We start from the raw sequence: 24743 nt of genomic DNA, 5'->3' as shown, positions 1-24743 counted from the left end.
CAAAGCAGCCACAGTCTGCTTTTGGTCTAGTTCACTGCAACCCACCTATTTTAAGCAAAAGGAATTTCTTCACAATTCCACATCTTACTTACGATGACTGAGGATTTGGAACCAACAATCCAATCAACAATACAGGAGTCCATATGCTTGGGCTCTTCCAGTCAAATCTACCTACCATGGGCAGGTGAAAGTTGTGTGGCCATAGCTAGTACTAGTTAATGATTCAAAGCTCAGTCATCCTGTCATCACTTTCTACACTGAAGATATGGCAAATAATGGGTGTTAGATGGGAGGTATATTTGAAAATAAACTATGAAACTCACCTACAAACAAAAATCAAAGAAGAAATGCATGCTAAGTTTGGTATATAATTGTAGTAACCTTCTATTTTAGGCAGGCTTCTTGAATATAGTTGAATTTCTTTTACCACGAATCCTCCAAAATACCAAAACATTATTGAAATGAATCATAACAGGAAATATCTCTAATTCTTAACTGATATTCTGTTAAATATTGTCATAGGCTTTTGATGTTTTGTATATAATTATATTCACCTTTAAAAACTTTTAAAGTTTATATTGAAATATATTCTTTATTCAGCTATTTGGCAAAAAGAATAATTTTTCCACAAAAATATGATACTGCAACTTAAAAAAAAACCCTGTGTCACTGAATATTTTCTGCTTCTCAATTTCTTTATACTGATTAAAAGATAATGACATATTGTCCATAAGGTATATCAGAAAGCACACCATTTATAGAATAAAAAGGCTATTACACAGGGGGAGGGTAAAATAAAGCACATTAATTGGCCCTCCAATTCACAACAGTCTCTGTATTTATAAAAATCCAGCTAATTATATTTCATAACATTTTTATGATAGGGTACCTTACGTTTCAGTTTCACAAAATATATTAACATTACAAAATAACCATTCATTCAACAAATATTTACTAAGCACCTAATGTGTGTCAGGTACTGTTCTAGGCACAAAGGATAGAGCAGTGAACAAAATAGACAAAAATATCTGCCCGCAAGGAACATGAAGACACACCACAAAGTTGCATGACAAAAAGTAAAACAAAAAGGAGGAATTATTTATTGGGTTTTAAAAGGCCAAGTGTTAACTATCTCTTTAACTCCCCATATGTAATATTCTACATAAGAACAAAGAATGGAAATCCAGCCCTGGAATCTCTTACCTTAAATCTAAGCAACCACTTAATGCATAAATGGAGCAAATAAAAGAGGTAAGGAAAAAAAGCATTGAAAGGTTAGTTGAAACTTCAGGATGTGAAGAGAAAGGAAAAAAAGAAAAAACAAGTTAAGCATTCAGCATTAACAAAATAATGTTTCAGTAGATCATAGAAAGAGTGGTTAAAGCAGAATGTGTCATGAACAAAAGTTTCTTTGATGAATTTAAGACATTGTTTTATTCAAAAATTTAATTTTATTAAAGATTTCTTCAAATTAATGACCCTTAAACACGGAAAGTCAAAAAATGAAGGGGCTAGAATCCTAAAAGAAAAACATTTTACTTTGAGAATTATAAGAATGGGGGATGTAAACATATGAATTATATATATAAAAAAAATCAGATTACTTTTTTCTTACATAATTGGGCAAACAGAAATATCACACTTTATAGTCTAAGTATCTTTTTGGCATTAGATTCTGGCAGTATTCTAAAATATTCCATTAGCAGTTGTTAGCCTTGAATAAATTTTCCCAAGTTAGAATAAATTTCAGTTATTAACTAACCATCCAATTACACATCTTTTTTTAACATGCTCTTATTAGTAATCTAAATGCATGTAGGTATTGGCTATAAAATTAAATATTGGGCAGGCACAATGGCTTACACCTGTAATCCCAACATTTTGGGAGACCAAGATGGGAAGATCACTTGAGGATGGGAGTTCATGACCATCCTGGACAACACAGACAGGCCCTGTCACTACAAATAAAAAATTTAGCTCAGCACGGTGGCATGTGCCTGTAGTCCCAGGGAAGCTGACACGGGAAGATCATTTGAGCCCAGGAGTTCAAGGTTGGAGTAAGCTATGATTGTGCCACTGCACTCCAACCTAGGTGACAGAGTGAGACCTTGTCTCAGAAAAGTTAAATTAAATACCATATTCTAGATAATAGTGCTTGATCAAAACTCTGAAGATTTTAAAAATAAATTTACAGTGTATATTTTCTTTTTACCTAGATCTACATTAAATTTAGATTTAACTGATTTCCATCCATAACAGTGTGTGTTTTTTAAGTATGCTTATATTAGAAAAAAAATCAACTACATGAACTGTACAGTATCATTATAAGCATGTATGTATGTATATTTATTTACTCATATCTGGTAAGTCACTGTCTTTCAAACTACTGATCAGATATAAGTTGATACTCAGCTAAAGCTCTGAATCATTAGGTTCAAATACCAATTTAAATGAAATTTCCATGTTTTAGGCACCCAAATACATCTTAAAAGACAGTCAAAATATGTAAGAGCTATACACTCAAAAGCAGTGGCAATATTAATTCACCTAACACTATTTTTGCCCAAAATGTTGGGATAAAATTATTTTAGAAAAATTCAAACTACATGTTTATTAATATACGTTGTTTTTGAAAACTAATGCCAAAAGTCTGCTGATAAATACCTGAGATAAGGTAAACACGTTCATAATAACATGATGAATTTTTTAATCAGCCATATTAAATTAAAATGGGAAAGATTACACTACACTTATTTACTCAAACCATAGTAGGTATTATCATCAATAAGCAAATACAATTCATTCAAAGATGATTGTTTAAAACTTGAGAATACAGCACTAAGAAAAAGCAAAAAGGGTAAAACAGTTATAGTAGCAAGGAATCTTCACGACAACTGGGCCAAGACTTTGTCCTCTAGGAAAGAAAGATAGATAAAAAGCTTAATTTTCTCAAGAGTTAGTTTCATTATGGGTTACTACGTTTAAAAGCTTGAAAAAAATTATACCTACCTTTACTCCATGTCCAATATCATCTAGAATTGTATAGTCAATAGGTTTTCTAATATAACGAACTGGTCGTTCAAGGTTGGCTGGAGCAATAATCTTATGCGTCCTTGAAGTGTTTTTATTGGTAGTCAAAATACCAATTTCTCTTCTTGCAACTTTCTCTTTATGAATATCAACCGTCTGCAAAATATAAAGTAAAAAACACAAAAATGTACAGTTCTAATATCCACAAAAATCAAAATATATATGCCTAGAGATTTAATATTGCTACTCATATTCTAAACTATGCTTGCTAAATTTTATTCTTCTGGACTACTGACTTCCTCCATTTTCAGGTTAAAGCAAGGGCTGGTATACCATGGCCAAATCTGGTCCATCACCTGATTTTTACAGCCCACAAGCTAAGAGTAGTGTTAACATTTTTTAATGTTTGGATAAAAGAACAACAACAACAAAAACCCTTCACGTGAAAATTACATAAAATTCAAACTTCCTTTTCCATAAGTAAAGTTTTATTGGAATACAACCATGCTGCTTACTTGCTTATTTGTCTAGACTTTACACTGTAATGGCAGAGATGAGCCACAACAGAGATGGCATGGCCCACAAAAACTGAAGTATATATTAGCTGGCTCCTTTACAGAAAAGGTTTGCCAACCCCTGGGTTAAAGCATGCTAACTTTGTCCTCTCCATTAAGATTCAGACTAATATAGTGATTAAGAAAGCCCCTGAAATTAATCTAGTTACATTTTTAATGACCTATAATTTCTATTCATGTTTAAACATTTTTTTTTTTTTTTGAGACGGAGTCTCGCTCTGTCGCCCAGGCTGGAGTGCAGTGGCCGGATCTCAGCTCACTGCAAGCTCCGCCTCCCGGGTTTACGCCATTCTCCTGCCTCAGCCTCCCGAGTAGCTGGGACTACAGGCGCCCGCCACCTCGCCCAGCTAGTTTTTTGTATTTTTTACTAGAGACGGGGTTTCACCGTGTTCGCCAGGATGGTCTCGATCTCCCGACCTCGTGATCCGCCCGTCTCGGCCTCCCAAAGTGCTGGGATTACAGGCTTGAGCCACCGTGCCCGGCCTAACCCATCTTTTTATTTAAAAGGAAAGAGGGCTGAAATATAATGTTAAAAATAAAGCCAGGCACAGTGGCTCAGGCTTGTAATCCAAGTACTCTGGGAGGCCAAGGTGGGCAGAATGCTTGACCCCAGGAGTTCATGACCAGCCTGGGCAACACGGCGAAACCCCGTCTCTACAAAAAGCAGCTGGGTATGATGGCACGTGCCTGTAATCCCAGCTATTTGAGAGGCTGAAGTGAGAGAATCGCTTGAATCCAGGAGGTCAAAGTTGCAGTGAGCCATGACTGCGCCACTGCACTCTAGCCTGGATGACAGAGCAAGACCCTGTCTCAAAAAACAAAACAGCCATTTTTTGACCCCAAAAGACCAAGTTGCTTGGGCAAAGTTGCTTATATTTTTATCATGACAAAATGCCTGTAAAATATTTCATTAATTTATTTATATTTATTAAATGCTCCATAGGACATGAGTAAGAATGTATTGTAATTACAATCTTCTATTTGCTAACAGAGGGTGAATTTCTCCACATACACAGGTAGGTAGTATACTAAAGCAAAATTTTTTTAAACTGCAAGCTGCAATTTAGTGGTATGTAAGCAGCAATTATTTCAAACCAAATAGAACAGAAACATCAGACTGCATGTACACACAATAAGGTAAAAGCACTATTTCTTGAAAAGTCTGTTTATGGGCCGGGCGCGGTGGCTCAAGTCTGTAATCCCAGCACTTTGGGAGGCCGAGACGGGCGGATCACGAGGTCAGGAGATCGAGACCATCCTGGCTAACCCGGTGAAACCCCGTCTCTACTAAAAAATAAAAAAATAAAAAAATAGCCGGGCGGGCTAAAAAAACTAGGGGTGGCAGGCGCCTGTAGTCCCAGCTACTCGGGAGGCTGAGGCAGGAGAATGGCGTAAACCCGGGAGGCGGAGCTTGCAGTGAGCTGAGATTCGGCCACTGCACTCCAGCCTGGGCGACAGAGCGAGACTCCGTCTCAAAAAAAAAAAAAAAAAAAAAAGAAAAGTCTGTTTATTACATATGTAAATAGATACATGAATTATGTGCTGAATACAATGTAAAAAAATTTTTTTCCTGTGTGTTGCAGTCAAAAGAGTTTGAAAGATCACTTCACTAAAATGGTTCACATCTCTTACAACCAATTCCTAGCTCAAGCAGCAATCAACAGACACATTTTTTGCTAACTCTTCCCCAGTCCCACTTCAATGTCCTACTTCAATTTCCCCTTTGTAAAAGAACCTGGTAGTAACAATGAAGAGAAAAGATAATCATCATGACATTATAAAATACTACTTTAAGAAATCTGAACATGGATCATCTATCCTTCTAAACTGCCTCAAGTATGAGGTAAGCTTGAAACAAATTCAAAGTCTCTTATTTCTCTACAACCAAGAGATCTTAAAAACAACAGGATCTGTATGTTCCAGAGCTAATGCATGTATAAACAGAACCTCAAATAAAAAACTAACCATGGTAGTAATCTTACAATTTTAAGTATTTCTTTTTAAGAAAAAAATAATCTCTAAACTTTTCTATGCATGTTAGGCTAATTATGAGAATAGCTTTCCTCTTCAACTGCTTGGGAAAACTATAACAGAAAAGTTAAGTTTGCGTATTAGTGATGACATTGGAATTCACTTAATTTTTAACTTTAGAGAAATGGAAATTAATCACATTTTGATTAAAGTTTATTTTTATGAGACAGTGTCTCACTCTGTTGCCCAGGCTGGAGTGGAGTGACCCGATCATGGCTCACTGAATCCTCAACCTCTCAGGCTCAAATGATTCTCCCGCCTGAGCTTCCTAAGGAGCTGGGACTACAGGCATGTTCCACCATGCTGGCCTAATTTCTATACTGTCTGTAGAGTTGGGGTTTTTCCATGTTGCCCAGGCAGGTCTTGAACTCCTAAGCTCAAGTGATCCACACACCTTGGCCTCCCAAAGTGCTGGGATTCAGGAGTAAGCCAATGTACCTGGCCTTGAATAAAGTTTAGTGAGTCATTCTGAATCATTAAAAATATGGGCTAGAAATATTATTTCATACCATCAAGAATGCTTCAAAAAACAAAATATGACACTTTTTTAATAAAATGGGTCTATCAGATCAATAAAAGGTTCATCAGAAAATATAATCCTCAAGACATTGTTTTTATTCTCCTCAGTTTTTAGAAATGTACTTAACTTATTCAGAAATGAAACTACAAGAGTGTAAACCTGACCAACCATAACAGAATTACAAGCTTATAGCTTCTATTTCAAATCTGCATACTATAAAGATACATTTTTTTGCAACACGGTCTCACTCTGTCACACAGGCTGGAGTGCAGTGGGACAATCACAGTATACTGTAGTCTTGAACTCCTAGGCTCAAGCGATCCTCTCACCTCAGCCTCCTGAGTAGCTAGGACTACAGACGTGCACCACCATGTCCAGCTAATTTTATTTTTTGTAGAAATGGGATGTCACTGTGTTGCCCAGGATGGTCTTGAACTCCTGACCTCAAGCAATGCTCCTGCCTCAGTCTCCCAAAGTGCTGGGATTATAGGCATGAGCCACCGTGCCTGGCATGTACTATAAATATTAATAAATCTCTGGAGAATGAGCAGGGAGAAATCATCTTCCACTTATTATTTACACTAACACACAGTAATATTTTCTAACAAGCACATATTTCTTAATTGTTTAAAAAATTGAGACTTTAAAAAAGCATGAAAATATAAATTAGAAATCTCTTCATTTGATCTTATAGAGATGTGACTTGGTCTAGGGATTGGGGACATTTACATATTACCCATATGTTCTCTTCATATACACACAAACACACACTAAGCCCAAACCCACAGACCATAACAGTAAGAAGGAAGACCAATACAGCAAATAAAAATAAGCCTAAAATAAGGGGTCATTGTTATAATAGAGCAAAACAAATGGCACTAAGCCTCCAGGGAGAGAAGGCAAAGTAGAAACATAATGAGTTACAAAGAAATATATCAATTCATCAGAAAAGTGAAATGTTTCCCAGGACTAAACTCTTTAAAAATATATTTGTTGTTGCTTCTTGTATCAAATCTCAGTAAAAACTGAAGGCATATTTTTAAACACAATTTTTTAACAGCATAAGTATACAGAAAGTCAAAATAATTTAGTTTGGCTATATGATGCTTTTAATTGTCTACTTCAAAGAATGCCTACATCTTAGAAACACTAGGGGCAGGGTAACTCAACAGTGGCACTATTGATATTTTGGGCTTGATAATTCTTTGTTGTGGGTTGGGGTGAAGGCTGCTGTCTTGAGGATTGTAGAATATAGAAAAGCATCCAGGTAGGTAACTGTAGCACTCCCTTACCATGAGATGTGACAACCAAAAATGTCTAACATTGCCAAATGTCCCCTTGGGGGCAAAACTTCCCTGGTTGAGAACCAAAGATCTATAGAGGAAGGACTAATTAGCTGGTCCCTTACTTCATTCAATCTCAAATCGCAATTGTTTCCAAATCTTTTCACAAGTCGACTCAAGATCAACGCCTCTAATTTGCCTAAGTATAGATATCTGAAGTAAATAACTTTTAAAAAACATCTATAATAATAAACGTAATCTAACAAGGGTATAATTTGTATTCTTGCCAACATACTACCACACCAGGTGGAACTGCAGGAGTTCCTATAGGCAGGAGAAAATACACCTTTAGAAAATGGCCACGGTTCTATTTGGAGTTTGAATAATTTGACAGAGAGCACTAAATCTATTTCATAAACAAGCAGAAGATTCTCAGGTTGGTCCAGAAGATTCTAAAGGTTTTCAGCAATCATCTGCTTCAATTTTTTTTTTACAGCTTTCACTTGTAGAAAATAAGCATAGTCAAATTAGACAGAATAATAAACACTCCCTCCTCACATCTATCATGCAGCTTTAACACTGATAAATTCGTAGACAATTGTCAGCTGTAAAAGAAATTTAGGAAAGCTCCTGTAACATATTCTTAAATAAAATATGGCTACTATGTTTTTCCTAAATCAAATTCACAGCTATCAGTAATTATGGCATTTGCCCTCAGGATATTCTTTGACATTATAATGTTAAATTTCATTAAGTTAAATTCTGGAAGTACAAGTTCAACCCCGATATTTAGGATGAATTTTAAAAGTAAGAAAAGTATTTCAAATTTATCCTGGGTTTTTTAAGTGACTAGTTATATGACAACAAACCTACTTATTTAGAAGAGGCCTCAACAACAGCACTCACCTGTGGCAAGTAAAAAATGTGTTCTGCTAGCAATCAAAGACGACCATAACTAATGCAAGTACACAATTAATATAATTATTGTTTGCTACAGATCCCGTTAACCAAAAAACACACCAAGATATATCACTGCAATTGTGTAGGACTTAAACATCTATTCTCCCACAGTTCCTTATTAATTAGTTTCCCCATCCTTCTCACTGATATTGCCAAGCTGATCTCGCATGCTGCAGGCTTCCCCCATGACACTTCAGCCACAGTGCGAAACCCAGGTTCCTTAAGGATACCTTTTATGGCCTTGAGATAACCATACTGACTCCCAGCTCCTTTGCAAGCCTGAGCCCCACTCCCACATCTCCCTCATGAACCCAAGCACATGCTCAGGCCACAGCAGATGACAGGAAGGTACTGTATAAAATATTTTGTTTTAGGATTATCCATGCATTGTCATTTCCCATTACCACAGATAATTGAGAGTTGACTGTACTGGATAGCACTACCTCAGTTAGCTGCCCATCAGTGTGGGAAAACATCTGCAGTCAAACAGTTACAGTGGATTAACCCAACTAAATTGGGTGTTTTTAAGTATGTCTCAATTTTTTTATTAGTAAGCTAATGTTTCAAATAAACATATTTAAATTACAATTATTCTTCAAATTATGTATCATTCATAAAACAAATTAGTTACTAACAAACTGAGTAATTTTCAGTTTTTTATAAAGTGATATAAAAATTATGTAGGAAATTAATTGGGAAGTATAAAAAGTCTACTTTCTATCATAATTACATATTGATAACCTTCAGTGTATCTCCTTAATTAAAACTGGAAATTTTTTTTTTTTTTTTTTTTTTTTTTTTTTGGAGACAAGAGTCTCGCTTTCCACCTAGGCTGGAGTGCAGTGGCACAATGTCAGCTCACCGCAACCTCTGCTCCCAGGCTCAAGCAATTCTCCTACCTCAGCCTCCAGAGTAGCTGGGATTACAGGTGCCCACCACCACACCCGGCTAACTTTTGTATTTTTAGTAGAGACAGGGTTTCACCATGTTGGCCAGGATGGTCTCGAACTCCTGACCTCAGGTGATCCACCCACCTTGGCCTCCCAAAGTGCTGGGATTACAGGCGTGAGCCACTGAGCCTGGCCAAAATTGGAAATTCTTAAGCAAGGCTATCTATATAAACTTTTTTGTTTTTTTGTTTTGGAGACAGTGTCTCACTCTGTTGCCCATACTTGAATCCAGTGGCATGAACATGGCTCACTGCAGCCTCGACCACCTGGGCTCAAGTGATACTCCCGCCTCAGCCTCCTGAGTAGCTGGGACTACAAGCATGCACCACCACACCTCGCTAATTTTTGCATTTTTTGGAGAGATGAAGTTTTGCCATGTTAGCCAGGCTGGTCTTGAACTCCTGACCTCAAGGGACCCACCTGTCTCAGCCTCCCAAAGTGCTGGGACTACAGGCATGAGCCACCACACCCAGCCTAAAGTTTTTAGACAGTAAAAGCTACCCTACTTGTTGAGTTCTTAAGGTTTAGACCTGCCACTGCCTTTCAATACCTAGCTCTTGAGAACAATTACTTCCAGCTTTACATTATTTTATATTAATTATTTTCCAGCTCCTTTACTTGTTACCTGCTAACTAATTTAACGCCTGGCCCAGTGAGTCCTACTCAGCCCTTGGGAAGGTGGGATGAGCACTACTTTCTTAAGTTCTTTATGTTGCCTTTTGACCTTGCTTAATCTTTTATTCTAAGCCATCACAAACTTGAACATGGACAAGTACTGACTAATTTTACTAGCTAAGAAAAAAGATGGGCCTCGCTTAGAAAAATTTTAGCTTACAAACTGATAAGGATTTTAGTTTGAAAAGTGTTTTGCAAACTTTTTATTAAAAAACTTACTAGAAAAGGACACAAAATAATAGGCACAGTAAGAAACATTCATCTTTATAATAATGTTACACTACACTGACTTAAAGGTATGTGTGCCTGTACAAGTATTCAGTGAAATTGTTTACTCCAATAAGTATATATTCTGGGGAAATATTTAATGTTAATTTAACTCCACTATCAGTTTGAAGATCAAAAGTGTCATTTGTTTTAATAATATGCTTCCAAAGAATGGACAGGATAACAGCAACAAAGCTAGAGATGGAATTTCTTTAAAATTTACCATCCCTAAAACACATAACATAATCCATGTTAAGAACCAACCCTACTACTACCTTATAGATATGATGAATGTAGTAAAAATTAGTATACTACTTAATACTATATTGTCCTTTTAATACAAAAAAGTGTCTGATACTATATATTCCTAATCAATTAATATCCTGTTTTTGAAAACATCTGACATTTAGAAAGAGTGGGTTTCTACTTTGTTTTGTTGAAGTATTTCTCCCCAATACAGAGTAGAGTCAATGGAATTCCCATCCTCGGATTATAATTCAGAGTAATTTGGGAAACAGTTCAGTTAAATTAAAGTAATAGAGGGTTGAGACCAGTGGACACAGATTGAGGTAAAGAGCAGAACCAACAGAACAGAATAGAAGCAAATAAAATCAAGCTCATTTGTGAGAATCACAAAAATAAGGAATTCAAGATGGAAGACAGCTAAGAAATTATCTAAACAGTCCTACCTTACAGATGAAAACACTTAAGTTCAAAGAAGTCAAATGTCACACAAGTCAGCAGAAGAGCCAGGGTAAAACCTAGATGCCCTGATCCTTTTCAGGCCAATCCTGTTCAGCGTTCATTTTCGTTAAAATGGACGAAAGGGATAGGAGGCTGAAAGGTGGTAAAGTTCTTATCCAGCCAATAGGGAAAAAAATACTAATGGGAAAAGAAACTGAATACCCTAGATAATTAGTATCTACTAGTCCCAAACAACTCTACCCTTACAACTCTTAAGGCTTATTGCCATTCCAATAAATGTGTAATCTTGTCTTTGACCTGACTGAACCCTCCATTCCTTCAACACAGTCTTCACTATACACTCTCAGAGTCTAGTATTTTTGCCCAAGTTGCACAAAAATCTGATCTCAAGAACCCCCTGGTTCCCTCTAGAAACATACAATATTTTTAATAACACAAACATCATAATAAAATTTAACACTCAAACATTTGGAAAAAGTATTTTAGAGGAGGGGCTGGCAAACTAAGGCTCCATGCCAGAATGTGGCCCGCTGCCTGCTTTTACATGGCCCAGAAGCTAAGAAAGGTTTTAACATTTTTAAATCGTTGTTTAAAAATACACACATAAAAAAAAAAAAAAAAGAAAAGAAAACATAATTAAAATGTCTTTCAAATCTGTCCACATCTCTACCTTACTTGCAATGTCATCTCTCTTTGCCGGGCATGGTGGCTCATGCCTGTAATCCCAGCACTTTGGGAGGCTGAGGTGGGAGGATCACTTGAGACCAGGCATTCAAGGCCACCCTGGGCAACATCATGAGACTCCATTCCCCCCACCAAAAAAAAATACACACACACACACACACACACACACACAGAGAGAGAGAGAAAAAGAAGAGAGAGAGAGAGTATAGGAGAATGACAGCATACGTGGCCCATAAAACCTAAAATAATTATCAATACGTGGCCCACAAAACCAAAAAAATAGTTACCCTCTGGCCTTTTATTTAAAAAAGGTTTGCCAACCCCTGTTTTAGAGTATTTACTATTTGTTTTGTAAGCAGAAAATGTTTTCTTCTACACTACAGAATAAAATTCCAGTCTGAAGAATATCAAATAGTTTTGATATTCAACTGACTTTTTAAATAAAGAATTCTACCTGTAAACACAAGTAAAACAAAATTTCAATCCTTGAGGCAAATGCTAGAAAATACATAAATTTTTAAAATTACTCTTATTTCTTAAATACAGCCTCTATCAGCCTATTTCTCAGACTTGACTCTTTATCCGACATAATAATTTACATTCTGTATAACCATAATAGCCACTGAGAACTGCAGATCTATTATCTCTCTAACTATTGCCCCCTAGACACTCAACTCTGAAAAAAAAAAAAAGGTTTGACATATTCCTGACAGCTTTGACTGAGGCCTCTGTTATTTCCGGTTTACTAATCTCTATCCATTCTTCTGTTTTTTACTTAATCCATTAAAATAGCTTTAAAAGATAGCATTAATTGACCATATTAAATGCCAATTTATATGATTGATACTCCCAAAGAAAATGTTCTCAATAAATGAATTAATACATACACTCAAAATCTAGGGTGGTTGAGTATTCACCTTCCTCCTTGAGCTTGCCAACACTTTTCTACCAAAGTACTACAAAATTCTAAACAGAAAATAAATTATTATCCTTGATTGCTATTTGCTTGTTGTCATCATTTACCCACATAATCTCTCCTACTCTCCCCTAATGCCTAATAAAACTAGTTCCTCCTTTTTAGGAACTCTAATATGCTAGTTTCTCTTCTATATTTGTTCTTTTTTTAAAAAGTTTATTTTTAACATCCTTTGCTAATGCTTCAAACATGGAAAAATTTTAGGATTCTCAAGAATAGATCTTGAAATTCTATATCAGATTAGCAATTTGTCAACCTCCCTCCTTCCATAGAAAACCAAGTTCAGGCCAGGAGAAGTGGCTCACACCTGTAATCCCAACACCTCGGGAGACTGAGGCGGGAGACTGTTTGAGCCCAGGAATTCGGGACCAGCCACAGCAAGATGGCAAGACACTGTCTCTAAAAACAAACAAACAAAAATCAGCCAAGCATGGCATGTGCCTGTAGTCCCAGCCAGTTACTTGGGAGGCTGAGACAGGAGGATCCCTTGAGCCCAGGAGTTCAAGGTTGCAGTGAGCTGTGATCGTACAACTACACTCCAGCTTGGGAAACAGAGCAAGCCTTTGTCTCTTTTTAAAAAAAAAAAAAAAATTCATCTATTTAATCATTTTAAATTTCACTGATTATTTCCTTCAGGAGGCCTTTCCAAACTGAAATTTACCTTACACTCATTAAAACTCACCAATTCTTTTTTTTTTAACTTAAGATACACAATATAACAAGCAATAAATAATATGTCTGCAGAAGTTTGTATAAAATGTAAAGAAACCCTTATAATGGCAAATTCAGATTTCAGATTAAATAATATTAAATAAGAAATCCTCTAAACCAGTCCGATAAATTTTCAAAAATACCATATCTGATTTTATTATCTGGACTATATTTGGTCCAGTTATATAAATTTGCTAAACTTTAGACTCTCAAAAACAGTCCATTTGAAAAGAGCCCTGAACTCTCAAGACATTAAAAAAATAGTAATAATATGCATATTTAAAAGTTATTTTTATTCCAGAATAGTTCTAATCATTTAGGTCTAAAAAGAGTGTTGAATAATACTAAATCATTCAAATGACAAGGTGCTAAAATACAACATTTCAAAGATCTCTTCGAAAAAAGGCAGGCACAAACCAAAACCTTTATCATTTTTATATTTTTTAAATTGCATTTTTCAATTTAATTGGTTTTTCACTGCAGTATTATTTTAAATGGCCCCAAAATATGGGAATGATTATGAAAGGCATAACATATACATGCAACATTATGCAGCCACTGAGAATGTTTATGAAGAACTTACAACATCAAGAGATTACATTTGCTTTAACACTAAGTTAAAAAAGCACAACCCAAAATTCTATACCTATTCTATAACTGACTCTATTATATTATAATCCTGGCTACTTTTTTTTTTTTTTTTTTTGGAGACAGGGTTTCACTCTGTCTCCCAGGCTGGAGTGCACATCATAATTACAGCTCAATACAGTCTAGACCACCCCATGCTCAGATGATCCACCTTAGCCTCCCAAGTAGCTGAGACAACAGGCATGCATCACCACACCTGGCTAATTTTTGTATTTTTGGTAGAGAACAAGGTTTTGCTATGCTGCCCAGGCTGGTCTCGAACTCCTGGGGTGAAGCAATCCTCCCACCTCAGCCTCCCAAAGTGCTGGGATTACAGATGTGTGCCCAGCCCACAGCTACATTTAAAAAAAACTACTGGCCGGGCGCGGTGGCTCAAGCCTGTAATCCCAGCACTTTGGGAGGCCGAGACGGGCGGATCATGAGGTCAGCAGATTGAGATCATCCTGGCTAACACGGTGAAAACCCGGCTCTACTAAAAAATACAAAAAAAACTAGCCGGGCGAGGTGGCGGGCACCTGTAGTCTCAGCTACTCAGGAGGCTGAGGCAGGAGAATGGCGTAAACCCAGGAGGCGGAGCTTGCAGTGAGCTGAGATCCGGCCACTGCACTCCAGCCTGGGCGACAAAGAGAGACTCTGTCTCAAAAAAAAAAAAAAAAAACAAACTACTTACAGCAAAAAGGATTACAAGGCAATATACCAAAATATTAACAGTGAAAAGCTTGGGAAGTGGTAAAATGGTTTTTTATTTTTCCACTTTTTTTCTCCTTTTTCTGGGTTTTCATGAGTATGGCTTTTATAATGAAGACAGATTAACATTTTTTTTAAAAATTTTACAAGTCCATAAAGTGATAAACTTTAAGTTATATATAATAAAAATAATTTTGTAAGGTTTGCTACTATTTCCATTATTGCAGGTATAGTACCATCCCAATAAACATAAATCCTACCAAAAGAAAAAAAAAATTTTGAACATGCCACCAATCTATCAAGTTTATCTTTTTAAATTGATAAAGAAGTATGAAATTTGTTGGCCGGGCGCGGTGGCTCAAGCCTGTAATCCCAGCACTTTGGGAGGCCGAGACAGGCGGATCACGAGGTCAGGAGATCGAGACCATCCTCGCTAACACGGTGAAACCCCGTCTCTACTAAAAAATACAAAAAAAAAAAAAACTAGCCGGGCGAGGTGGCGGGCGCCTGTAGTCCCAGCTACTCGGGAGGCTGAGGCAGGAGAATGGCGTAAACCCGGGAGGCGAAGCTTGCAGTGAGCTGAGATCTGGCCACTGCACTCCAGCCTGGGCGACAGAGCGAGACTCCGTCGCAAAAAAAAAAAAAAAAAAAAAAAGAAATTTGTTAAAAAAAAAAGGGGGGGGGGAGGATGAAGTTTCATTATAGGGCTGATTATGTTACCATGACAACTGAGTTTTAATAAAATTCACAATTTACTTTCTTATCAAAATCACACAGATAACCGCCCATAAAAAGATGTAATCAAAAAACAACCTAATATTAAGTTTCTATTTTCCAAATCGTACATGTGAGTTAACTTACATAATAAAAGCTGCCAGCATTACAGACAGCCTGTGTTTATTATTAAGGGTTCCTCATAGGCAAATAGGAAAATATTGTGGTCTCACTTGTGAAATATGATTGATTGAAGATTCCATCCTTCGTAGCTGGGATGCCTGGATATCCAGCATCTGCAGGACATTGTTGGCCAAGGTGTTTATCAGATAGGCAACACTTGCTAAGGATTGGGTGGTATAGGCTTTGGTTTCTTCTAGGGCTCTCTGCTTATCTGCTGACTAGGAAAAAAAACAAACCAGTGATCATTAATTCAAAGATAACCCATTTCTAGCAATCTAACCTAACAAAAAACTCATCACAATGATTCTGTTAACTGAATCCACAGAAAGTAAAAAAACGAATCCACCAGAAAGTGAAAACTACTGGTATCACATAAACCCCAAACCCAACTATTGACTGAATTAACTAATGTTTTCATGTTGAATAGACACATTTTTGTACAGATGCAAATAAAACTCTAAAGCCATTATCTAGAAAATGAGATCCAATGGACAATTTGAGCAATGGTAGCAAAGTATACACTGCTTGGAAAGGTAGCACTGATTTGAACGTATAAATTTTGACACACTTTCTTCTGCTTTTCTGAATTCCTCTTTTCCTTTCACTCTATTACATGAAATGTGGCCAGAACATAATGTCTGATTAAAGTGATAATAATGTTTAACCCTATAAAAGCATCCAGGAAAAAAAAATTTAATTATAAATAATGATATGATAAATAAAATGGTAATAATGATTATTATAAACTAAAAGTAATAAAAGGATCCTTCCCTCCAAAACATTGTGTTATAACCCTTCAAGATGTAAATTGCCATGTTGCCCAAGCTGGTCTCAAACTCCTAGACTCAAGAGATTCATTGGCCTGCCTCGGCCTCCCGAAGTGCCGGGATTACAGGCATGAGTCACCATGCCCAGCTAAACATTAAGCAATTTTTAAAATAAATTAAGTTGACACATGCAGTCAGGCTCATTCTTCTTTTCCATTTTAAAATTAAGATTTCTATCCATTAATTATATCTAAGAAATACTATGACCGTTTATATATGAACATGAAAAAACCAATATGAAAAAAATCACAAAAAGTAAAAAAATTTTAAAAACAGATATAAAGAAAAAAATACAAATAAAGTTCTGTAAGCATTAAGATAACAGCCCTGGCAGAGCGCGGTGGCTCACTCCCGTAATCCCAGCACTTTGGGAGGCCGAGGTGGGCGGATCACAAGGTTAAGAGATTGAGACCATCCTGGCTAACACGGTGAAACCCCGTCTCTACTAAAAATACAAAAAATTAGCCAAGTGTGGTGGTGGGCGCCTGTAGTCCCAGCTACTTGGGAGGCTGAGGCAGGAGAATGGCGTGAACCCAGGAGGCGGAGCTGGCAGGGAGCCAAGGTCGCGCCACTGCACTCCAACCTGGGTGACAGAGCCAGACTCCGTCTCAAAACAAACAAAAGATAACAGCCCCAGAAAACACGTAGCCTGAGAGAGATAAATAGTTTTCCTGATCTTGATCCCATAGAGTAAGGCTTTACTCAATGAAATGGAAATAATAATATTCAATTTTGTAAAAATATTTATAGATGGCTTAGCAAGTATTTTCATTAATAGAAGAAGCAAACAAATCTGGTCCCATCCTCTATAAAATAAAAGTAACAGAAAATGTCAGGAGGAAATTCTAAGGATCAGTGCTACAAAGAGAGTATTTTTGTTACAAAAAAAAAAGGTGACACATTCATTCAATATAATCCACAAGTATATACCATATATACAAAACACTGTGCTCAGAGTTGAGCAATTTTAAAACATTGTATCTGCTCTCAAGGACTTACCATGGGAGAAGATCCACATAAATTACTAAGGTGAATTAAGGTGAATAAAAATAAAGTACAGGCAAAATAAAGGTAACATGATGAGCAGTATGAAGAAAAAGGCAGGTTGAGAATATCAGTAATGGCAAATGTTCAGTCAGATTTTTAACCAGTTTTTAAAAATTGAATTCTTAACAGACTCTACACAGCTAATTCAGAAAAATGAAAGTAATTCTCAGATTATTTGTCTTGTATGTATCTTCTAAATCAGTATACCATTTCAAGACGTCTTAAATAAACGTGTAAAAAATAAACCACACCCCCACTAATCTTCCAAGTAAAATTTTCAGTACATTTCTATTTCATTATTACTTTTACCAGTAACTAAAACAGGTCCACACTGGGGACACAAGTAGCTTTACCATAGGTGAAACACTATAAACCACCATATATAGCATTTTTTTTAATTTGTAAAAAGCCTCTGTCTTGGCTTGCAAATCATGACACTAACAGTAAAATTATAACATTCATAAATATAAATAATTTTTTCTTAGCCATTAATTTTACTGCCAACATATTATCAAAGGGCATGTTGGAGATGTCATCTCCATCATTTTCCCCACCAGCCTTCAATTACTGTGTTACGAAAATACATTTTCAAATTTACAGCTACCCCTAAAAATGCTCCAATATAGCAATTCTGGAACCACTTCAGGATATGACTGAAGCAGTATTCTGAAACACCTGAGACTGACACTATGAAATACAACTCTCTGGCTTCACCAAGCAACAATATCATACGAAAAAAATACCAACACCTCGGCCTGGTACAGTGGCTCACGAGGTCAAGAGATCGAGACCATCCTGGGCCAACACGGTGAAACCTCATCTCTACTGAAAATACAAAAATTAGCTGGGCATGGTGGCGTGCACCTGTAGTCCCAGCTACTCGGGAGGCTGAGGCAGAAGAATCGCTTGAACCCAGGAGGCAGAGGTTGCAGTGAGCAGAGATTGTACCACTGTACTCCAGCCCAGGCAACAAGAGCAAAACTCCATCTCAAAATAATAATAATAATAATAATAATAATAATAATAATAATAATAAAAAATACCAATACCTCAAGGGCTTCAATATTTCACTCTGAAGTTTTACAAGTTTCGCTACATTTGTAGCTTTAAATTATGTGAATAAACAATAATCAAATAAGAAAAAGGTATAGACAAGAATATTCATGTTCATTAACTCATTTAATGATGAAAGAGAAAAAGCATAAGGCTGACTAAACAATACATTCACATAGTACATTAATGCAGTAACTTAAAATGGTATTGCTATGCATTACTGCTATGTAAAGATATCTAAGATATAACTAAGTGAAAAAAACCTGATTACAATGCATCTTGAACATAATCATCATAATTCTGTATGTGCCTGTGTGTAAATACGAGCACAAGAAAAATGTCCAAAAAGTAAGTTCCAAAATGATAACCTAAGTTTTCTCTGAATGTTGGAAATAAAGTTGATTCGGATTTTTAAAATGTTTTCAATATGGCTTAATTTTTTTTTTTAACTTGGGCATGTAGTACTTCCATTATCAAAAAGAGTAAAGCATAACGCTGGCCAGGCATGGCAGTTCATGTCTGCAATCCCACGACATTAGGAGGCTGAGGCAGGAGCATTGCTTAAAGACAGGAGTTCAAGACCAGCCTGGGCAACATTGTGAGACCTCAACTCTACAAAAATTTAAAAATCAGTCAGGCATGATGGTGGACCCCCTGCAGTCTTATCTACTAGAGAGGCTGAGGTGGGAGGATGACTTAAGCCCAGGAAGTCAAAGATGCAGTGAGCCATGATCAAATCACTGCACTCTGGCCTGGGTAACAAAGCAAGACCGTGTCCCTCAAAAAAAAATTTAGTTAAAAAAATATGTGTATGTGCATTAATATAAAATAATAGAAACTGAAAATTAAGTATTCCATCCTAGTCAACTATAAGGAATAATTATAAAGCATAAGAGGTCCAAAAGATTTTTAAATCTTTCTGAAATGTATTTTACATTTGCATGCTCATCAAAAAGTTATTTGGGGCTCAAGGGTCTTTTCTTGTTATTTCTAAGTTCAAGATAAAGTTTAAAGGACCAGGGCTGCCATTTGTTTACCTGCTCTATGGATAAGTCAGCACAGTGGTGGTTCAGCGGTAGAATTCTCGCCTTCCACAGAGAAGGCCCGGGTTCAGTTCCCAGCCAATGTATAAGCAGGCAGTGGCTCACACCTGTAATCCCAACACTTTGGGAGGCTGAGGCGGGCAGATCATTTGAGGTCAGGAATTCGAGACTAGTCTGACCAACATGGTGAAACCCCGTTTCTACTAAAAATACAAAAATTAGCTGGGTATGGTGACAGGTGCCTGTAATCCCAGCTACTCAGGAACCTGAGGCAGGAGAATCACTTGAACCCAGGAGGCGGGGATTGCAGTGAGCCAAGATCATGCCATTGCACCCCAACCTGGGCGACAAAAGCGAAACCCTGTCTCAAAATAAAATTTGAAAAAAAAAAAAAAAAGGATGAATGGATAAAGAAAATATGGTGCAGGCCAGGTGTGATGGGTCACGCCTATAATTCTAGCACTTTGGTAGGCCGAGGTGGGCAGATCACCTGAGGTCAGGCATTTGAGACCAGTCTGACCAACATGGTAAAACCCCATCTCTACCAAAAATACAAAATTAGCCGGGCATGGTGGCGCATGCCTGTAATCCCAGCTACTTGGGAGTCTGAGGCAGGAGAACTGCTTGAACCCAGGAGGCAGAGGTTGCAGTCAGCCGAGATCACATCACTGCACTCCAGCCTGGGTAGCAACAGCAAAACTCCGTCTCAAAAAAAAAGGAAAAGAAAAGAAAATATGGTACATATGCCCAATGGAGTACTATTCAGCCATAAAAAAGAATGAGATTCAATCATTTGTAACAACATAGACAGAACTGGAGGTCACTACGTTAAGTGAAACAAGCCAGGCACAGAAAGATCACATGTTCTCACTTACTTGTGGGAGTTAAAAATTAAAACAATTGAACTCATAGAAATAGAGAGTAGAAGGATGGTTACCAGAGGCTGGGAAGGGTAGGGGGAAAGTGGGGAGGTAGGAGAGGAGGAGGTAGAAGGAAAGATAGGGAGGTAGGGGAGCGGGGAGGTAGGGGGAAAGTGAGAATGGTGGACGTAGGGGGAAAGTGAGAATGGTTAATGGATACAACATAATACAAAGAATGAGTAAGACCTAGTATTTGCTAGCACAACAGGGTGATTTCATAAAAAATAATTTAATTTTACATTTTAAAATAACCAAAAAGTATAGTTGGATTGTTTATAACACAAAGGGTAAATGTTTGAGGTGATGGACATCCCATTTACCCTAATGTGATTATTACACATTGTATGCCTGTATCAAAATATCTCAGGCAACCCATAAATATATACACCTATATGCTCCTATATACTCACACAAAAATTTTTTTTAATGTAAAAGTATTTAAAATACTGCCAGGCGCGCTGGGCCACACCTGTAATCCCAACACTTTGGGAGGCCGAGGCAGGCGGATCACTTGAGGCCAGGAGTTCAAGACCAGCCTGGCCAACATGGTAAAAACCCTGTCTCTACTAAAAATGCAAAAATTCGCCGGACATGGTAGTGTATGCCTGTAGTCCCAGCTACTCAGGAGGCTGAGGCAGGAGAATCACTTGAACTCAGAAGGCAAGGCTGCAGTGAGCAGAGATCACGTCACTGCACTCCAGTCTGGGCAACAGAGTGAGACCATCTCAAAACAAAAGTGTTTAAAATACAGGCTGGGTATGGTGACTCACACCTGCAATCCTAGCACTTTCAGAGGCCAAGCCAGGTGGATCACCTCAGGTCCGGAGTTCAAGACCGGACTGCCCAACATAGAGAAACCCTGTCTCTACTAAACATACAAAAATTAGCCAGGTGTGCTGGCCCACACCTGTCAACTCAGCTACTTGGAAGGCTGAGGCAGGAGAATAGCTTGAACCCAGGAGGCAGAGGTTGCACAGAGCCAAGATCGTGCCACTGCACTTCAGCCTGGGTGACAGAGTGAGACTCAGTCTCAAAATAAATTAATTAATTAATTTAATTTAATACCAATAGAAAAAACAAAATACTCAAAATATAGTAAAACTCAGTATTTAAAATGTAGTGGGACCCAAAGGTAACATACTCCCAATTACATGAATGTGAATATAAAGCAACTACTCCCAGAACCTCCAAACAACATGACCTTGTACTGCTATATTAGAAATTATTAAAAGAGCCGGGCGCGGTGGCTCAAGCCTGTAATCCCAGCACTTTGGGAGGCCGAGACGGGCGGATCACGAGGTCAGGAGATCGAGACCATCCTGGCTAACACGGTGAAACCCCGTCTCTACTAGAAAATACAAAAATCTAGCCGGGCAAGGTGGCGAGCGCCTGTAGTCCCAGCTACTCGGGAGGCTGAGGCAGGAGAATGGCGTAAACCCAGGAGGCGGAGCTTGCAGTGAGCTGAGATCCGGCCACTGCAGTCCAGCTTGGGCGACAGAGCGAGACTCCGTCTCAAAAAAAAAAAAAAGAAAAAAAAAAAAAAAAGAAATTATTAAAAGAAATGTTCACAATGAAAGTACAGGTTATTTTATCTAACATTATATATTCCTCTTATAATTAAAAACAGTTTTTCAATATCATTATTTCATGCTTAGATAAAAACAGACCACAACAGCACATTCTGGATGCCACATTATCTACTTCACTTGTTTCAGTACAAAAGTTTTTTTTTTGCCACAACTGTGGATATGAACTAGCTGAGCTACTGTCAGAATAACTGAGATCACAGGAACTATGTCATCCAGGGTCCAGCATACAAATGAACTAGAAATATATTACCATGCTGATCAACTGCAGAGCTCTTTTCTTTCCAAACTGATCTGTCAACAGCAGAACTCATCAGAAATGTTTCCTCTAACAAACAAAAAATTATTTTTAGTTAAATCTCCTGAGGATTCAAGAAGGACCACAAGGGAAGTAATTATTCTTCACTAGCCTTCCTCACTAATATAGTAGAATCACTCAAAATTTCGATTCCTGCAAACTTAGCACAGACACAGCCTTGAGAAAGGGTACTCCGCTGCTCAATAAATGACACTATAAGACACAGGACATCATTCAATCTAGGCAAAAGGATGAAGAATGTCTATGTTAACAACCCTTTTAAATTTTCCTGTATTTGCACAGAACAGTCATTTTTTAAATAGAAATAAAGAACTGTCTGGTTGAAAACAGGTTATTCTTCATCTGGTTTTATTGCCATGCAACACAACAGGCTCTGACTTTCTCCTTTTTTTTAAGTTTTCATTCTGTTTTCCTTTATGTGTTAGCATACTAGCACCTTCTATACTGCTTCCTACAAAAAAAGAAAAGTCAGTGCAGCAAACTCCCATGCCAAGAAAAAATTCAGTGTGGCAAACCACCATTATAGAGAACTTTTTTCTTTTCTGAGACAGGGTCTTACTATGTTGCCCAGGTTAGATTCAAACTCCTGGGCTCAAGTGATCCTCCTGCCTCTGCCTCCCAAGTAGCTGGGACTAGAGGCACACACCACCACACCCAGCTGAACATTTTCTTGTTCAGCATCCATTACTGCTCTCTGGTAACAGAATTTCACTTTCATATGGTGATTTAAGCCTGAGAATTAATTCCCATCCCCTCAGGGACAGACACATGACCCAAGTCTGCCAAAAGTATACCAACCTGTTGGACACTGACAGGCTAAGGCACTGACTCAAGACAGACCAACAGGAGACTTCTACGGAACTGTTCTAACAGTAATGGAAAATTTTATTTCAAGCAAGGATTGCTGTGGCAGCCAGACACACATATTCAGATCTTCTTGCAAGGGAATATGCTTTACAAAGCACCGACAGCCATCAGTCACACCTGTGGAGCTAGTGCTCATGCTGAGGCCACGCTTCTCCTCAGTAATGTATTACTCTTGAATAAATAGAGAATAGGTCATCCTTGAAAGTTGTTACCCTAATTTTGGTCCTTCCTGACCTCATAAATGATATTAGCAACAGCATAAGAGTCAAAGGAGACTAACAAGAGTCCCATTTAACCTTATGTTGATTCAATGTTCTAAACTCAGAAGTTTCCTGATCTTGGAAAGCCATGTCCCTAAATATTGGTAGAATCTCCGGTATGCCAAGCAAACTTCTTTTCTGCAAGCTGGGCTTCTCATTCATCATCTGTTGTTTCACAGCTAGGCCATATATTGAGCCCCAGTCAGACTGATCTCTAGGCAAAAGTCACTTACTAGCCTGAATCAGGTCATTCCCGGTATCTAAATTCTCCATTTTGCCCCTCTTGCTAAACTGCTTCTTTAGCCTATTCATCTCTCTCTATTCTTACCATCTCTGTCCTCCACTACTTACACTGCTTTAATTCTTCTTACCTCTTATTTACAGTGCCTCAACTGTTCTACCCCAAACCACCAAATTTGTTTCCCTTCATCATATCCCATTTCCCCTTTCCAGCTTCTCAAAATCTAAGGCAAAATAATCTGCTCCACCCAACACTTCACCTTGTGTTTAAAGCATTCCTCATCCTCTTACCAATAAGAACCTTTATCATTGATAACCAATCTCACATGACAACACAAATTGTTTTTAAATAAATTTAAGTTTTTAATCCTAAAATAAAATAGACTACATTAACTAACTTAAAAAGGCCTTTATACAACTGCTTAATTTTTTCTTTTTTTTGAGATGGAGTCTCGCTCTGTCGCCCAGGCTGGAGTGCAGTGGTGGGATCTCAGCTCCCTGCAACCTCCACCTCCCAGGTTCAAGCAATTCTCCTGCCTCAGCCTCCTGAGTAGCTGGGACTACAGGCATGTGCCACCACACCCAGCTAATTTTTGTATTTTTAGCAGGGATGAGTTTCACCATGTTGGCCAGGATAGTCTCAGTCTCTTGACCTTGTGATCCACCTGCCTTGGCCTCCCAAAGTGCTGGGATTACAGGCATGAACCACCACGCCCAGCCAAAACTGCTTTTTTTTTTTTTGAGATGGAGTCTCACTCTCTCGCCCAAGCTGGAGTGCAGTGGCACGATCTCTGCTCACTGAAAGCTCCACCTCCCGGGTTCACGCCACTCTCCTGCCTCAGCCTCCTGAGTAGCTGGGACTACAGGTGCCCGCCACCATGCCCGGCTAATTTTTTGTATTTTTAGTAGAGATGGGGTTTCACCGAGTTAGACAGGATGGTCTCGATCTCCTGACCTTGTGATCTGCCCACCTCGGCCTCCC

General features: G+C 37.8%; 1 protein-coding gene across 41 annotated transcripts in view; it reads right to left on the bottom strand.

Annotated features, from left to right (window-relative positions):
* The window catches only part of ABI2 (abl interactor 2), a 151709-nt gene that overhangs the window by 95135 nt on the left and 31831 nt on the right, over nucleotides 1–24743 (bottom strand). For 21 of the 41 annotated variants that reach the window (XM_073019955.1, XM_073019960.1, XM_073019952.1 and 18 more), the window contains 3 exons: nucleotides 15650–15817; nucleotides 3010–3186; nucleotides 1204–1221 (listed from right to left, as the gene is read on the bottom strand). In XM_073019955.1, the coding sequence (XP_072876056.1) occupies nucleotides 1204–1221; nucleotides 3010–3186; nucleotides 15650–15817 (363 nt within the window). The remainder of the gene's footprint in view (nucleotides 1–1203; nucleotides 1222–3009; nucleotides 3187–15649; nucleotides 15818–24743) is intronic. The other 20 variants (XM_073019953.1, XM_038001693.2, XM_007965939.3 and 17 more) reach the window with 1 other exon arrangement.

The sequence above is a fragment of the Chlorocebus sabaeus genome, chromosome 10, assembly GCF_047675955.1.
Source record: "Chlorocebus sabaeus isolate Y175 chromosome 10, mChlSab1.0.hap1, whole genome shotgun sequence".
Taxonomy (NCBI): domain Eukaryota; kingdom Metazoa; phylum Chordata; class Mammalia; order Primates; family Cercopithecidae; genus Chlorocebus; species Chlorocebus sabaeus.
The sequence above is the reverse complement of the archived record's forward strand: the minus strand, read 5'-3'. Positions and strand labels throughout refer to the sequence as shown.